The 18893-nt window shown below is 37.8% G+C and overlaps 1 protein-coding gene across 1 annotated transcript; it reads right to left on the bottom strand.

Annotated features, from left to right (window-relative positions):
- Positions 1-4004: 4004 nt before the first annotated feature.
- Positions 4005-16349, bottom strand: crybb2.L (crystallin beta B2 L homeolog). Its single transcript, NM_001093950.1, is given in 6 exon segments — positions 4005-4314; positions 5285-5427; positions 6150-6282; positions 11577-11695; positions 14219-14284; positions 16334-16349. Coding segments are annotated over 5 exon segments (615 nt in total). The 5' UTR covers positions 14270-14284; positions 16334-16349; the 3' UTR covers positions 4005-4145.
- Positions 16350-18893: the final 2544 nt, after the last annotated feature.

Below are 18893 nucleotides of genomic sequence, written 5' to 3'. Positions count from 1 at the left end.
AAACAAAGATTGATACCATCATAATGCCTTATTGTCTATATAACTGTCATCATTCTGTACAAGATATCTTAATGCATTTCTTACAGTGGATTTATTATGTATGATTCCTCCACAGCAAAAACAATAAAAACCTGTAATAAGAAAGTATATTTGAAGAACTTGGTTTTACAGTATATATATATATATATGTGTAGATCACTGCTGTCCAATGTAATGGGTCAATGAAAAAAGAAGACTACTGTACATGATTGCAGTCCAGTATCCTTCCAAAGTTCAAACAGAAGAACCAAATCACTTTGCTTGAAGGCAGCTAAAAGAAATCAAATGTCTCCACTAGGGATAAAGATAGCAGACAGACAAATATTTTTTTTTATGTTCATGTTCCCACCTATGCATGAGAGCTGCTGGTTCACTAGCACAGCCTATTAATTCAGATCCATAAATCCGTATTTGTTTCTATCTTGTTAAATCTCCTCAATGCAAGATATTAGAACTTGGGGGCAGATTTACTAACCGGCGGAAATTCGCCAGCACACCCAGCACAACACTTCGCTCAGACTACACTGATTCACTAAAATGCGGAGTTTCGGCGTGGGTCGCAGAACGCTACTTTAGCGACTTTAGTACTTTACATTTAGCTACTTTAATGCACTTTGCCTGGACTGAGGTGGCGAAGGCAAGTCTGGCGAAATAGGTAACGTTCAGTAAAATCCAGACTTTAGTGAATTTGCGGAGTGATGTCCATTCACCAGAGTGAATTGTTGCCTGTTGCAAATGACCGCTAGCGCCTGTCTCTTTCGCTAGCAAATTGGCGCCTGGGCCCTTAGTAAATTGGCGATGTCCCTCTGGTCAGTAATGCTAGCAAATTGACATTAGCCGCTTCGCCCTTTGGTTAATTTGCCCCATTGTTTCTGGTAGGACTTTGAGAGCAACTACATGATAGAACCAGAGACATTAGGGTAAGTAGGGTTTAAATCAGCCAAAGATCCTGTCACCCTCTGAGGCATATTGTAGAGGTTTCATATGGGGTTTTTTGCCTTCCTCTGGATCAACTGGCAGTTAGGCAGGTTAAAAAAAGTGAAAAGCTTGAACTTGATGGACGTGTGTCTTTTTTCAACCTAACTTACTATGTTACTATGTTATGCAATAAATGCAGTGAAAGTCTAACAAACACACACATACACCAAAGTCTAATGATTAAACTTTCTCTGCTGCAGGATCTATTTCTACTTTATAAAGTAGTGAATTATTAATACGTGTTACATGGGCAAAACTGACCCATCAATACAGATTAGAATGGATGTAGTTACATGGAAACCCATACAATCCTATTACAGTCAAACCGGCAACAAAACCTTACAGCAATTGTCCATTTTTAACTTGAACTTGAGCTAGAATTGAAGCCACTTGTTTTTAATTTACTTTCTATATGTCAGAATTTTTGCACCTTGGGCAAGAGAGAACTGAAATACCCAATTAATGAAGCAAGTATTGATGGAAACCACAGAAAGCCAGTGCTTGGGAGCAGAGGCCTGTATATCTCGATGTGACATGAAGCAAATGTGACATTCAGATATCCTGGTATACACACTGGCTGGGGATTTTTTGTTTCCATTTCTCTAAGGAGTACTTGGCTCCTGATAGTGTTCACTTAGGCAGTCAACTATGTGGTTTTATGTAATGGAAAGTCTAAAAGAAGCAAAAGTAATTATTTAAGTTTTTTTAAAAGTGTGCTCAGTAATCATAAATCAAGCAAGTCATTCACAGAGGATTAAAACGTATGTAGTATGTTTGATTTTCCGGCATTTAAAGACATTTATGTCATAGAATGGATTAAGTTTGGCATATTCTATTTCATTCATCATTCATTATATTTCTTTCCTTATCTTTTAACATGCTTCCAATCTATATATTTAAGTCCGTACAAGAGTGTCTGTATAGTGCTTACTAAGATAAGGTAAACATTTTTCGTAATTGAAAAGTAAAGGAGAGTTAGATTAATCTTGCACCACATTTATACCTAACAAAAACACTTCTGTGTCAAATGGGAAACTGTTACACAGGGGAAAAAGAGTGCGGGTGGATATACAAACTGCATTTTGATACCTGATTGGGATTGAAGTTACCATTTTTTATAACTGTCTCACCCTACATAAAATACTTCTCAATGAAATAACATTTGTGGTTATATCTGCACGATGCAGCATTTGTAGTCAGTGTCCTACTGTACAAAGCTACTATTTATGTCTTTGTATACCTGCTCCATTCAAATCAATATCAGTAACATCTGTTCAATGACTGCCCTGTAGATGAACAAAACTAATTTCAGAAAAAGCAACGGGGGATCTTCAAGTATCTTGAAATAGCCATCTGTCACTTTCCCAAAATATGGACAGTTGGATAAATAGAAATCCAATAGTTTATAACAGTTCCTAATAAGACTTACCCTTACCACCCCCACAAAGCTCTTTTTCCTACTCCTTCTATATTCAGCATCTTAAGTTCAGAAGGATATTACACAACTCTAATCCACATGGAAAGCTCCTACCTTGAACCTAAAATTCTTGTGCTTATACAAGAGGATTTGGTGCTGCATTTACTTTACTTGCTCTTAGGTCTCATTAAAAGAGAAGGAAAGTCATCCTGTACTTGGGGGTGCCAAATGTTAGGCACCCCCAAGTAACTGTATTTACTTACCTGAAACCCCCGGGCTGGTGCTCCTATCAGCAGAAAACTGCATCGGCCCAGGGTTCTTCCAGCGAGCACCACAAAGCGATCCTCTTCCGGCTTCTTCTTGCTTCTCATGGCTGCGCATGGGCATTAGAGTAAAAAGCTGCACTTTAACTAAAAAGTCGGCTATGTTATTTTACTGCCCATGCATCTGCCCCGGGAAATTTTAAGAAAGAAGAAGCCGGAAGAGGATCGATCCATGGTGCTCACTGGAATAACCACGGGCCGGTGCAGTTTTCTGCTGATAGGAGCACCAGCCCGGGATTTCAGGTAAGTAAATACATTCACTTGGGGGTGCCTAACATTTGGCACCCCCAATTGGGAAATTACTTTCCTTCTCCTTTAAAGTTCCTGCTCAGGGGCGTAACTATAGAGGAAGCAGACCCTGCGGTTGCAGGGGGGCCCAGGAGTGTAGGGGGCCCAGTGAGACCCTAATTAATTAGCAATTTTAATATATCTTGGTAAAATAGGCCAACTTATAAATATTTTGGGGCCCTAAATTGAATTTGCTATGGGGCCCAGTAACAACTAGTTACGCCACTGTTCCTGCTAATAGAATAACTAATAACATTTCAAAATACCATTTTATTGTCTGACCAAGCTTAAAACACTCCTTCTACAAAACTGCAGTGACCTTGTAGAAAAGGCCTTTCCATTTCCCGTGCATTTTCTGTCTGTGCCAATATGTTCCACAAGGTGCTGGACCTATAGTATCCAGAACAACTTACCAAAAAGTCTGTAATAATAATACTTTATAAAAATGTCCACTTTGTAACCCTAGATTCACAACACTCCCTTAGTTAGAACTGTATAATTTCTTCTTTCCCCACCATTGACTACCACCCCTCCTAGTTTTCAAGGGGAATTTCTGTTCCATAATAAGAAGAAGAGGGAAAAGGACCTTTATGTAAAATGAATTCTGACTGAATATATGCAATTGCATTAAAATATTAGCAATATGACTCAAATTCTGAAAATTCCAATGTCCCCCGAGTTTTCTGAAAGTTATAATTCGGAAACAGCCGGAGCAGCAAGGGTTTGTGGGGAACTTGGGCACTTGAAAGTGAGTATATATTCATGGCAATACAGTACTCTAATCTCAATTTGAGGTTTAAGCAATTTGTATGGAGGCCTAAGGAATACATTCATTTTTTTCTACTGTAGAAAATCTTTTTATTATCTTGTTATGTGTATTTCGCTCTTTAGAAAATGACAATAATGCCTGCCCAGTTTGACTTCCCATAATAACTGACATATATGAATTTCAAAACAAGTGAGTCAAAAGCTTTTTATTAAATTGCTTCAGCAGCATTAGTCACACAGTGGCATCTGAGATAACCACGCCAAAGGAAAAACAGCAGTAGATTGCATGAAAGCCTCTCTGTATCTCCTTATCCTTTTCAGTGGCATCACCCTTAATTGGTAGGGTGGAAGGCTCCTCTCTGGTGCCACTGCATATCACGTATGCGCCTCACAGACTGGATCTGGGGGTGCTGGGCACCAAAATCGGAGCTGTCCTTGAAGTCCCCCTTCTCAAACAGGTACTGGTACCCTCTGTAACCTGGGTATTGATAGCCAACCCACCTGCGATGAAAAAAATATATTGTTACTGTCTGATTTTATTTTACAGCAAATAAAGTTTTGCACACAAATATACCAGATCCCACAGGTTGAAAGGAACCATGATAGTCTTTCTGTGCTCACTGGGACCACTCCCACCCTCTAACGTCTTTTTTATTGTCATGCCACACAGTAATAAAAATACAAATAATTGCCCAGAGTAGGGGGAAATGTGGCAATCTTGTTAGCAGAGCACTGTAGTTTATAATGAGCTTATCTTTTCCCTTCCATATACACACTATTGCACACTAACACACATACAAGTGTGGCTCAGTTTCACAAGAAGCCACTGTTTTTTGACTGTGCGGTACAGCAATGCACTTGCACCCCATACTCCAGTATTCTAGATAGAATAGAACCAAAGCACTCCGGGCTGTGACCATCAACTCCAGACCTGACTTCAGAGCAAAGACACTGTATATATTATTTCAGTCAGGCCAGTTATGTTTTCAATTTACTTTTTGAATAATTCAATAGACCAAGCACACCGCACAAAAAAGGGTTTATGCACACAGATGTATAACATATTGCAAAGTGCATTTAACAACAAATCAGTGAAGTGGTCAGTGAAGAAAAATGTGGTCTGTTGCACAAATAAAAACATACATTATTTTTATCCACCTCCACATCAATCAATGGCATAGGAGCTCTCACCTGTCTATCTAAGTAGCTGCACAGGTGTTATATTTGGAAGAAATCGCTAATATGAGACCCTTTTTTCTATGAGAAATAGTTGTAGCATAATGTATACAAGTAGGGACACATATATACTGTTTATTGTCTCTGCCAGTGTCTTGGGGACATTTTTGACAGGTGGGGAATGAAAAAAGGGGATTGCTTAACTTAGGCGCATTAGTAATTTTCAACCTTATTTTGAAATTCTGAACTGTATGTATGAAGGTCTATTACATTCCAGAGTCAATGAAATACTTACGTCCCACTTTGTACTTTAACGGAAGACACTTTCTCTTGATAACCATGAGCGTGGAAACTAGGCACATCATCATCAATAATCTCAATTTTCTTCCCACTAAAATTTGGGTTTTCATAGAGGACAATCTTGTGTTCTTGGCTATCCTAAAAAAAGAATGGAATGTTTTCAGAAATCTTTATTAGACCTTAACTGTTATTACTTATTTAAAATATGATCTATGCCATCAAATTGAATTCATATTTACTTTACAGTTATTGGGTAATTTTATCTTTTTTTTTATTTTGTAGTTTAAGATTCACAGAATAAAAATAACCAGTTTAGAACATCATTTTTTTATTTAACATGATAAAGTAATATTGTCATGCTATTCCTTCAGATAATAAGTTCTTATCCTATGGGTCAAAAGCCCTTCCCAAGCCGCTGCCTGTGTCACAGACTTATAAGGAGGTTCAAATATTCAAAAATGAATGTTTAAATAATAACAGACAAAATGCATGTCCTTATTGTTGAACTGGGATACTCAAGGCCCACCAAGTAATAGTGTCATTTGTTAGGCATGAGATTATCTGGGAACCCATTATTAAGAAGGGTCCAAAATATAGGAATGTTATTCCCGGTAGAGACTAGTGATGTGCAGGTTTTTCCCGACCCACACCAGCCCGATATCCACCCTCCACCTGCGCCGCCCGAGCCCAACTTCCGGGTTCCTTTTATAGACCCGCCCCACCAATGATGTCACAAAAGGAGTGGGGCGAGCAGGCGCGCGTCTATAAAAGTTGAAGTCGGAAGCCGACATTTTAAGGTCGCAGATGGGCAGAGCAGGCAGAAGAGCTCAATCCGGACCCGCCTGTATCTAACCACTTACAATTTTAATTGGTCTCATGGAAAAGATTCTGTCAGTCCTTCTGCTGTTGGTCCAGGAATCCCAGCGTGGGTATTCTCCCTTCTCAAAGATAAATTGCTCCCCCTTGCAGTTCTGTTGATCATATCCTACCCATCTGTGGAAAGCAGAAACGTTTGATTCCCAGAAGACAAGCCTATGGTTCTGCAGACCAATTTGGCACAAAATTGATAAAGCAAAGTACTACAGATGTTATTGCTATGTCATGACTAACACTGTCATTTTGAAGTGAAGAGAGGGGTTGGAATTGAGAATTTGCTTCGATATTTTAGGAATAACATTTAAAGGTAAACTTGTTTCAATCTGGTAATGTTGTACTAAGTTATCAGAAAACTCCCCCAGCACTTCCACAAGCTTTATGATATTCCCTATATAACTTAACACCTATCAAGGCCAGATGCTGCATGGCTGAGTAATAATTACTTCAGTTGAATGCTGCATATACAAGAATCAGCACAGTCAGCAATAAGCGCCTACAATGATTAGAAATAGATTGCAGAGTTTATTAAAATATTATCGCCTCCAGTCTATGGAGATTGATTAAACAAACTTCATCCATGAAATACCTACAGAGCAGTTTCGTTAGTGAATACCAAAGCGTGTAGGGAACAAAACCCAAAACATAAACATTAGTTAACCTTGAAGATTGTACAGTACTTACAAATAACCTATAGCAGTACATTCTCATAAGTGCCTTTACTTTAAAGGGAGTACATATTGTAGAATGGATAGAACAAAGGCTAAGTTACAATGCAGCAAGTGTTTGGGAAATAGCTCATCCTTTAGAGCCATAAAATAATCCTTTACTACAATCAAAGCATCAGTAAAACCTATCTAACTTATTGTGTGCTAATCATTCTACAACATATTTAATCATCAGAAGTGTGCTAGCATGGTACTAAGTATTTCAGCTTTAGCAAAGGAAGCCAGAACTATAAAGCCAACACAATCATCTTTTCAAAAGGGGAAATGTCAGATGGATGCTTGATTTGTAAAATGTTTTTATATAACGCTGTATTTATTATAGGGTTTTCTGTCCTTTCAAATGGCTTTAACAACTATACAAATAAATATACAATGTGGCAAACTTTTTACTGAAATATGGAATAATGTTAGCATCAAAGTTAGCCTGGCACGCTAAACCTCAAGATTACTTGGCAACTTCCTTCATAACCACATTGCTGTTTCAAAGCTTGGGGAAACGACAGTGACAACAACCAAAAGTTAAAAATGATAATTGTGTAAGGGGTGACTGCAACAGTGTGTGAGTTTATAGGGCCCTCAGGGCCGGATTTGTGGCAAGGCCACATAGCCCCCAGCCTAGGGCGGCAAAAAATAGGGGCGGCATGCCGCCCAGCCGCATTATGGGGACGTGTGCCTCCCCATTCAATTACACCAGATGCGCCGGCGTTTTTTCGTGGGTGCACTGGGAAGGGGAAGTGTAGGTGGGTGCTAGGACCGCGCGGCCGCCTGGTCGGACCGCACGGCCTAGAGGCGGCCGGCAAAGAAATCCGGCGCTGAGGGCCCTGCAGTGTGTAACTGTATATTGATGGACTATATTGATGGACTATGGATGGCATCTTGTGGGTCACAAAAACATTATACCAGATATATGATTTATTTTGTTAACCTTGACACTAAACAGGGACACAGATTTTTACAATGACTTTAAGGGGCAGATTTATCAAGGGTCGAAGTGAATTCAAGGGAATTTTCGAAGTTAAAAAATTCGAAACTCAAAGTAATTTTTTGGATACTTCGACCATCGAATAGGATACTACGACTTCGACTTCGATTCGAAGTAAAATAGTTTGAATATTCGACCATTCGATAATCAAAGTACTGTCTCTTTAAAAAACTTCGACTTCAATACTGCGCCAAATTAAACCTGCCGAAGTGCTATGTTAGCCTATGGGGACCTTCTAGAGCAGTTTTCTAAGTTTTTTGAAGTCGAAGAAAAATTGTTCGATCGATTCACTGAAATCCTTCGAATCGTTAGATTCAAACAATTTAATCGTTCGATCGTTCAATTTTACTTCGATCGCAGAATAGCCAAATTCGATGAAAAAAAGTTCGAATTCGAAGTATTATAATTCGATGGTCAAATTTCGAAGTATTTTTAACTTCGAAATTCGACCCTTGATAAATCTGCCCCTAAATGTCCTACTGTTTAGGTTCTATAGGATCTATAGTTTCAGTGTCGGACTGGCCCACCAGGATACCAGGAAAACTCCCGGTGGGCCTAGGTGTCAGTGGGCCCTTGTGCTGCTAAACATTTGACCTATTTCATGGCCATTCACTATTTCTATGAGAAAAAGAGGTGAAATATGTTAAATAATAAATTATAATATGTAAAGAAAAGACACTAGGAGAATAGAGGTTGAGTGAAGAGAGGAAAAATAAAAGTACTGAGAGTGGGCCACTGGTCAAAATTTTCTTCTAGGGCCCCTGGTCTAAGGTTTTTGGTTGGGCCCCTGGTGTCCCAGTCCGACACTGTATAGTTTATTAGAATTTAAGAGGAAAAGCAAAGCATAAGAACCTGGCAATATTCTAAACAAAATCAGTCTGGCAAAATGAGCGTGCACAGGCACCATATATACAGTAAATACGATGGGAAAAGATCCACTTACTCTAAGAAAGTTTTAGAACTCTAGTGACTTTATATTCACTGATCAAACAGGTGTTTTATTTGCAATGTGTATCAGTCATCTGTGGTGGAGAAGAGATAGTGTGCCATATGTTCTTTATTGCTTTGGTTGGGCAGCACCCCTTACCCAGGTGGAAGTTGCACAAGTTATTCCTGTGGCAGGATCTGGGATCCGTACATAACACTGGTATACAACTTCTATTCAGTCAGGTGTTGCTAAGGCAATACAGTTTTTTCTGGCTTGTTTGATTTTCAAAAGATAGAATTTTAAGAATGCATTATATGACAAACTCATTAAACGTGAATAGGATGAAAAAACAAGAAAAGCTTGTGATTTCCACAGTCACTTGTATTTGACGGATAGTAAATATTTAAAGGTTAGTACCATGTTTACTTGTTGGCTTTAAAATTGTCTATTGAAGCTTTTAGAGACTTACAGTGACAAAGACAATTTTTGGCACCCAATCTTCCTAGAGGAGTAAGCTACATCTCTAGGCAAGTTGCACTTTAGCATCGTTCAACTGACATGGAAAGTCTAGAAATTACTGGTCTCTAAAGTAAAAACTTGAATATTTTTAGGGCCAACCCATGCACCAACATTGCGGGAGGTCACTTCTTTGGAACACTCATATATGCTGGCCCATAAAGAATATAGACTGGTGTCTGCCTATCAGTTTGGACACAGTGCCATTGTACAGGTATAGGATCCCTTATCTGGAAACCCGATATCCAGAAAGCTCAGAATTACGGAATGGCTGTCTCCCATAAACACCATTTTATCCAAATAATCCAAATTTTTAAAAAGGATTTCCTTTTTCTCTGTAATAATAAAACAGTTGCTTGTACTTGATCCCAACTAAGATATAATTAATCCTTGTTGGAAGCAAAACCAGCCTATTGGGTTTATTTAATGTTAAAATAAATTTCTAGTAGACATAAAGCATGAAGACCCAAATTACAGAAAGATCCATTATCCAGAAAACCCCAGGTCCCGAGCATTCTGGATAACAGGTCCCATACCTGTACTGCATAAGAAAGTTCCTGTCTGACCCCAGCTATCAAATAAACTAGTATGAGCAGCAAGGGAAATAACTGACAACTGAATACTGACAACTGAATGGCAATAACCTTATCATCACCGAGTATTAAACTGTTCTAATACATAATGGCAGGATTTAAAATGTGATTTGAGAACAATATGCCTAACAAGACCGCGCCCAAGATAAGAAATGCTCCTATCTAATTTTTTATACATAAACAAGATCATGTAACTTCTGTTTCCTGTTCTTTTATTTGCTCTTAGAAAAGCAGTATAACTGATTCTAACACTGGCAGAACGCTGCATCTCTGTGTTCTTATCAACACATTTAAGTGACTCTGTAATCTCTGCAGATTTTGGTTTGACACAAAACCCCTTATATTTTATACAGGTACAGGATTCGTTATCTAGAAATCTGTTATTGAGAAAGCTCTGAATTACAGGAAGGCCTTCTCCCTTTCTCTTTTTTTCTCTCTATAATAAAACAGTACCTTGTAACTGATCCCAACTAAGATATAATTAATCCTTATTGGAAGCAAAACAATCCTATTGGGTTTATATAAGGTACGGAGATCCAAATTACAGAAGGATTCCTTATCCAGAAAACCCCAGGTCCCGAGCATTCTAGATAACAGGTAGATGTAGATGGTTTTTTTTTTTTGGAGTGTATAGTTTGCAGCTAAAATCTAAAAAATTGAAAAGTGCAGATATGAAAATATAAACTATAGTGTAGTAGCAGGAGATGTTTATTTTGTGAAACTACTTGAGATAGGAACGTAATGCATATCTGTAGCTAATGAGAACATATGACAACTTTCATGACACACAAATGCATTCGTCGTGTATTTAGTGTCTTGGTTAGAATAAAATATGATAGTGCCTTCTGGGGGGCAATTATTAGACTGTTTGAGGCACATTTATCAAGGGTCGAATTCATGTGAGTTTTTTAAAACTCCCATAAACTCGAAATTCGACCATTGAAATGTATTAATGAAATCTAATTTTCTCAGCTCAGACGAATTGAATCCACCCAAAAACTCGAATCGTATTTGATTTGAATTAGAAAAACTCAATTCGATTTTTTTTCTCCGAAAAATACTTGAATGTCAGGAAGGCTGCAAACATCCCCAAATTGACCCCTGGACCTCTCCCATTGACTTATACAGTAATTCGACAGGTTTTAAGTGGTGAATAGTCGAATTCAATTTCTTAAAGGGACAGAGTATGATAAAACTCAAAATTCGAATATAAACTCGAATCGAGTTTGGATAATTCACAATTAGAATGTCAGGAAGGCTGCAAACATCAAAAAATTGATCCCTGGACCTCTCCCATTGACTTATACAGTAATTCGACAGGTTTGAAGTGGCGAATAGTCGAATTCAAGTTCTTAAAGGGCCAGAGTATGATAAATCTCGAAATTCGAATATAAACTCGAATCGAGTTTGGATAATTCACAATTCGAATTTGAGTGTTTTGACCCAAAACAAAAATTGACCCTTAATAAATCTTAATGTTGCAAAGGAAAACTGTATAGTTCTGAACCATGTTAAAACCATGTTAAAATGAAGCTTTTATGCATCAATGCGGCATTAAACATAACAAAATATATTCTATAGTCTAGTGCTGATTTAAGGAATGTAAAAAATATTAGACAAATGTGCTTTTTATATTCTATCATACTGCTTTCTATTCATATACATACGGTCCAGAGTGCACAAGAAGGGAGCCAACTTTCTCCATGCCGGTCTCCTTTAGGCTGGTACAAACTCCATTAAGTTCATGACTGCGGCCTTGGAAGTTTTCTTGCTCAAAGATAACAAGCTGCAAATAAAAGACAGATATATTGTCAACTGGGGGGCTTTCCTTCATTCATAAAATAAGACTGTCTTTTGGATTTTGTGGGTTGTAATTCAACAACATGTGAAGCGCTGCATGTTGTTCAACCCAGCATTATATCAACTGGAGGGCGTTAGATGGACCCCCTCCCAACTTGAAAAAAAATACTAATTTCTAGTCTGCATTAAGTAGTCTAGCAACCAATCAGCATGAGCATTTACTGGTAACTTGATTGAAAGCAAACCATAGGTTAATTGCTATGGGGAATTAGAACTGTGTTTCTTAAAGGAATTGTTCAGTGTAAAAATAAAAACTGGGTAAATAGATAGGCTGTGCAATATAAAAAATGTTTCTAATATAGTTAGTTAGCCAAAAATGTAATGTATAAAGGCTGGAGTGATTTCATGTATAACAAGTCAGTCAGATCACTACTTCCTGCTTTTCAACTCTCTTGGTTTACACTGACTGGTTGCCCCGGCTACCAGGTAGTAACCAATCAGAGACTTGAGGGGGGGCCACATGGGTCATTTCTGTTGCTTTTGAATCTGAGCTGAATGCTGAGGATCAATTGCAAACTCACTGAACAGAAATGTACCATGTGGCCCCCCTTCAAGTCGCTGACTAACTCAGAGTTATAGAGCTGAAAAGCAGGAAGTTGGATTCTGGCTGTTTTATTACACATCCAGTCACTCCAGCCTTTATACATTACATTTTTGGCTAACTATTAGAAACATTTTTTATTTTGCACAGCCTATCTATTTACCCAGTTTTTATTTTCACACTGAACTGTTCCTTTAATATATCACCCCAGTTGTTGCCAATGAATGTTACATGAATAGTAAAGCAATACCAATGCTGAGCAATACATAAGTGAAACTAAACAGAAATGTAGATATTTTATATATTCAACCAAAAAGCAGAACTTCCTCTTTAAAACCGTGTGCAGAAATCCTGAAGACATGCATAATACATAGGTTACATTTAGATCAGTTACGGAGTGACTTATTCACACAGGCCTATGTAATATACATTATTGCTCAAAATAGCCTACAGATATCATAGAACAGGTAATATTCTGGTGAGCAGAACTGCTGATGTTCCCTTTCTGCAATTCTATAAAGGACTGAGTATGGAGAAAACATATTAAACCCACAGCCTTAACGCCTTAAACACCCGTTCTTTATATCTACAACTCTGATGCTTTTGCAAATCAATAACAAACCATATAAAATCAAATATTGCTCATCTAGCTAATTAGGCTTCTCTTAATACAAATTAACTGAATCTCTTAGAATATCAAATAATCCTGTACTGCTGGATCACATCACCTGACCAAGCAGCCAAAATAGAAAGTCAATCAAGGTAATAATTAATTACTATTATATAAAAACAAAAATGTAATTAAAAACACATAACTGCAGCCTCATACCCCAAATCCCTATTACTTCTAGACAGATTACATGTGGTCACCTATATAATATGCAGTTTCATAGTGTATAGCAATTTGATGTAATAAACAGCTGATGTATAGTGCCAAAATAATTGTGATTATAAGTGATTGCCCTGAACTCACTGCTTTTATAAAGTTATCAGATGTCTAGCAAAAACCAACCCCATATCAGTCTGTTTGTCTTTATAAGTTATAAGGTTCTTTATAAGGGCCACAGAATGTGTTCAACTCTCTTGCTACACAAGAATAATGTATTTAAATATATACAAGCTAATCCCCAATGAAAAGTCCTAAAAATCCCACTTGTTCTCACAAACCAATGAATACGTAAACACAAATACACACAGCTGGCCTTACATGGGCCAGACTGCAATATATTGCAGGTAATCTGTGACTGTGGAGCAATTGACGTAACCACTCAACATAAATAAGGCCATTAGTGAGGCCAGTTTTCTGCTTTGACCAATAAATTGTGGTGCAGTCACCACACACACACACACACAGATCAAATGAGTCTTTGACCATAAACAGGCAAATTCTAATACTCCACCAATCTAAATGGTGAGGTCTGCAGATTTAGAGCTAATGAGATTACCAATCTCTGCAATTATTATAATTTTCCATGAAGACTCAGCTTCTTAATGTAGCCCACTTGACTCATAAAACAAACATTTATATTACCATTTTCCATTTCCTCAATTTCTTTTAGTTGTCTCCCCTCCCCCCCTTGGCTAGATCAGTGATGCCCAACTCTTTCCATACCATAGTTGACATTCCACTTATTTGACAGCCAGGTTATATTAAAATAATGACGTTATTCTCGCTAAATGATTGTCTAGAAATATACTGACTACCACCACCTCCTATTTTGCCTTTGCCCCACAAATATTGCCTTCTCTTCCTCCCTTGTTACATTACAAATCTTAATATTGTATTATTTAAAATAAATGATGACATATCGTATATCTCTCCTGGTTTAGTGCTTATTCTGCTAAATGGAGGGTACTTTATTGTGTTAATTATGTCTACCCGAGACACAAATGGGCTGCTGGGAGTACCTTGGCATTCTGTTGTTGTTTGGTGGCAGGATTTTGATGATCAGATGCCATGTTGATGTTCTGTTCCTAGAAAACATAAGATTTTTTTTGTTAATATAATGGACAGACAATTCCATGAAATATACTGTACCTGTATTAAATAAAAGTGCTCTGGTCTGACTCAAAGAATATTTCCAATATGACACAATTACAATTCAGACTCGTCTAACCCCTTAGCAATTGCCTTTATATGTACAATGCTAGAGCATGCAGACCATTTTTAATGAAAATCTATTAGCAGGGTTCTGTGTTTTCCAAACCATTGATCATTGCAACAGCGCTTACGGACTCTTCTCCCAAGTTATTGACGTTCAGGACACAATAAAATGTACAGAAGGAGCAGCATCATTATGATGTATACATCTGTGCCCTATATGACTGGCCACAGTATTGAACCTTGAAAACAGCAACGCAGACATGCAGAATGAATTCACCATCTAAGAGTTTTCCATTTGTTCATTTTGCACTGCATAATAACATAGCTCAGGGCAAGCAGAGCATTCATAATTGTATCTAAAATAACTGATAGCAAACAATAAAGTACACTGTATGTTTTATAAAATAAACTATATGGGCTGATAGTTCACATACTGTAGGTGCTTCAGTATGTTCTACATTTACAAGGTATGCTACCTCTCTAATTAAAACAAATAATCAAGCAGGACTAGCAATATCCCAGAGGGAGAACTAAACCCTAAACATGAATATGGTTACTATATTATGGTCACTTATATTGTGACATTTCTATTCTATGTGTACTGTATATTGTGAGTGGGACCCTAAGTTCAGTAACCGACATCAGCACAGAGCATGTGCAGTGAATCAGCAGAAAAGAAGATGGGGAGCTACTGGGGCATCTTTGGAGACACAGATCTTCACTACTTAAGGGCAGTGGCTGTCTTTGGCTGGTAAACAAGCCCAAAACATTGGGGTAAATTTATTAAAGAGTGAAGTTTCGCCACTAGAGTGAAATTCCGCAGCTCTCAATTCATTTCTATGGGATTTTCAAAGGCGTATTAATCAATGGGTGAAAGTGAAATTTCACCCTTTGATGAATACGCCATTAAAAATCCCATAGAAATGAATGAGGAGTGGCGGAATTTCACTCTAGTGGCGGAACTTCACTATTAACTTCACTCTTTGATAAATATACCCCATAATGTGCAGAATTTCTAACCTTTAGTTAATCTTTAGTTCTCCTTTAAATGTTGTCAGTTCTTGGATATGTTTGTCTTACCATTGTAATATTGATCAAAATGTTATAGGTCTAGCAATTTCAAAATCCCGTTGTTGGGCAAAATGTTAAATCTGGCTGAATAGTGCAATAAAAACTGCCAGAGGAAGATCTGTTCTTCTATTTCCATTTAGCAAAAGCATTTAATTTGATTTAGCCAGCATCAATATGAATATCACAAGACTGCTTCCTGATAAAATTCTGTTCTTCATTTCAGTACCAAATGTAATTAGCTATGCTATTTAAATCCCATCGGTCATATGGTGTCTACACCCAAGCCAAAATTAGTGTCTTGTGGTTTCTATTTAATTATGGAACTCTCTGGGAAAATGGGAGCTTTTGGGGCAACCGTGATAATTGTAGCCATTACCTCTAGTTGTTGAAGGATACCATTGGTTTGGAATGATATATACTGAATATATTACATAACACAAACAAGTTTTAACTCTTAATATATGTGCTTAGCATGAAAATGCCAGAAAACTATATTAAAATCCATTATTAACCCAGGGCCCATATCAGTTCAATGAGCTTTTAAAGGTTAAATCTCCCAAGCGATTGCCCGTTTTAATGTACACCACAAGTAGGTTGTTTTCTTGCCTCTATCTGTATGCATTTAGTAGTATAGCATCATAGCATCCCCACCTAAAATGATTTAGATGTAAGCAAAACGTTCCCTGTTGCTAAAATCACTAAAGCCATGGCTGCTTATGTTATCAGCCATGATGTATGAGAAGGTTTACTAGATTTCATTTCTAGGTATGTATTTGTAGCCTCCCCAAACATCCCACTTTATAATTCAGCAGAAGGAAGAAAAACACCAAGAAGCAGGCAACTCTTACCGTATGCCAGTACCCGCTTGTTCCAGTGAAAGGCTGAGATCTTCTGGTTCCATTTATACTTCATGGGGTAAATCAGCAATGCCAGGATTATTTACAGAATAGTTCCAGCGTGATGCAAAACGATCATACTGGATTACAGTTCTGATGAAAACCCAGCTCTGCTGATGCACTGCCCCCATTGTTTTAAGAAGCATAGAGTTGGAGAATTATTTCATTAGCTTTCAAATTTACCCAGGGCCGCATTGTTTGGTCTGGTGGGTAGGAGATTTGAACTTTGCATGCATCAGCCCTCTCAATGCCAAGACCTGGAACATCTCATTGAATCAGTAATGCCAGCCTGCTTCAGGGCTTTTAGAGCCAAAGACTGTATCCCTCCCATAAACCTGAATCTATCAAAGTGGAGAGGAAGACAAATATTAGGAGATGATACTGCATGTCCCTTTAATAGCTGCTGTATCTGGCTAAAACCGTATCGTGAATGCCTTTACCATAGTAAAAAAAACAAACGGGTCTGCTGACATAATGAGAAACAAAGGAAACACGTATGTCTAGTTTTATGAAAAGGAGTATAGTGTGACATATTCTTTCTTACTATGTCATAACACCTTGTGAGAAACAAATATGTCATTTGATGGCAGAAAAGAAACTATTTATGTGGCTCTATTTGTTTTTTTTAGCCCACATGTGACATGCAGTTACTGTACAATTACCGCTTCTGCTGGAAGCCTCTTCTGGGTATCTGTGTTTTGATTGTATCACTTTTCTTGGGGAAGATAAAGGTAATAAAAATGTCCTACATTTGATGTAGTTGCCTGCTGTGGTAAAGCTTAATCCTTATTAATAAGTACTACAGATGAGTATTATAGATGTGTTGGCCGCTAGGCTGTAAGAGCCATTACTTACATTTCATCATAAATAGACCGAGAGCATCCCCGTAGATTTCTGACTTTTCATAAATTCAAGTCTTTTTTAGATAAAAGTACAGGGATGTCTGGAATAACAGTACATTTAACACTTCAGAATTTTAATAAAATTGAAGAAGGAGACTGGGGCAATGCAAGTAAGTCAAACAATAAAAAGAATCTAAATCAAGCTGTAGAACTATAGCATCTAGCACCTATTACTTCTGGGAGTTGTAGTAAATAAAGGCCTATCAGTATGGGTATCCCATAGCCAGATACAGAATTGGTTTAAACTCCACATATTATGGGCTGAAAAGTAGTGTGTTCCTCTTACCCGAGTGAAGTCACATGATTAGGTGGATCAGTACATACCAGACTTGGCAAATACACAGGTGAGAAAGAGGCGGCCCCCAATTCTAAGTCAAAGGAATAGTTATAGGGACACTTGAGGCAAAACTGTAATACTATTTTGCTGCAATTTTGTTGCCATTGTTAGAAGGCAAAGAGTACTATACTCTGTATTACATGTACTAGGTAATATTATCACATATAATAGCAGAATTTCTTGTTATGGATTGGCTATTGTTGGACCTGTTGACCTGACACTTTGCTTGTGTCTGTATCTGAGTTGTGTATCATCTGTCTTAGGGATCGTTATAAATGATCAAAACAGCACACGTCAAATAATTTCTGCCGGAAGCCGATACAGCAAGACTGATAATCAGAATATATAGACTGCACTGGGTCCTGTGTTGTCATGTAATCTAATGTGGATTTTATAGTTTTTGTTTTGTTTAATACAAACTTTCTCCAACTCTGCAGAACCAGTGGCCACAACAAAATAATCCTTCAAATAGAATCCCAGTTTATCTGTTTAAATCTGGCTCCATGATCTTTGTCCCTGCAGCTGGAGTTGGAAACATTAAAGGGGATGTAAATGCAAAAATAAAATCCAATATGAATCTCTACACAGTAGTTCTGGGAAGTCCCTCCCCCCTGCTGTTTGAAATTATGATCGTTTCCCTGCAGAGCAGTTAGGGACCATCTGAAGTTTCCTATCAACAGCAGTGAAAGTGAGAGTAAGAGAAATGAAGGGGGATTTTCACTGCATACAGTCAGGTGTCTTATAAAAACGGTTAATTAAAGTATATTGAAGATAGGTTTCTTTTTCACAAGAAAGTAAAAATGGGATTTTATTTATTTATTTATTTTTTGCATTTACATCCCCTTTAATCATCATAGTAGCTGAGGGACTGGGAGTACATCAGAGACACATGCTACAGGATGTAATGCAAGTGATTCTACTGCATAGCTTCCCAAAATAGAGACCAACTGCTACAGTATATAGTCATACGTTTGCCAATAGCAAGCCATATATTGATAGTGTCCCCAAACAAAATGTCATCCTCCTTCATGGCCAGAAGGCATTGTTAGTGGGCAGTGGCTCTAGAAGAGCAGTGGGGAATGGCAATAGAGGTAGGCAGAAGAGGCACATACCTAGGGGCAAAGCTTGGGGGTACCATGGGTTTGCAACCTTTTCTACTTGTGAGCCAAATTCAAATGTAAAAATTGTTGGGGAGCAACACAGGCTTGAAAAAAGTTCTTGGGGGTACCAAGTAAATGCTGTGATTGAATATTTGGTGGACTGGCAGCCTACA

The sequence above is a fragment of the Xenopus laevis genome, chromosome 1L, assembly GCF_017654675.1.
Source record: "Xenopus laevis strain J_2021 chromosome 1L, Xenopus_laevis_v10.1, whole genome shotgun sequence".
NCBI lineage: Eukaryota > Metazoa > Chordata > Amphibia > Anura > Pipidae > Xenopus > Xenopus laevis.
The sequence above is the reverse complement of the archived record's forward strand: the minus strand, read 5'-3'. Positions and strand labels throughout refer to the sequence as shown.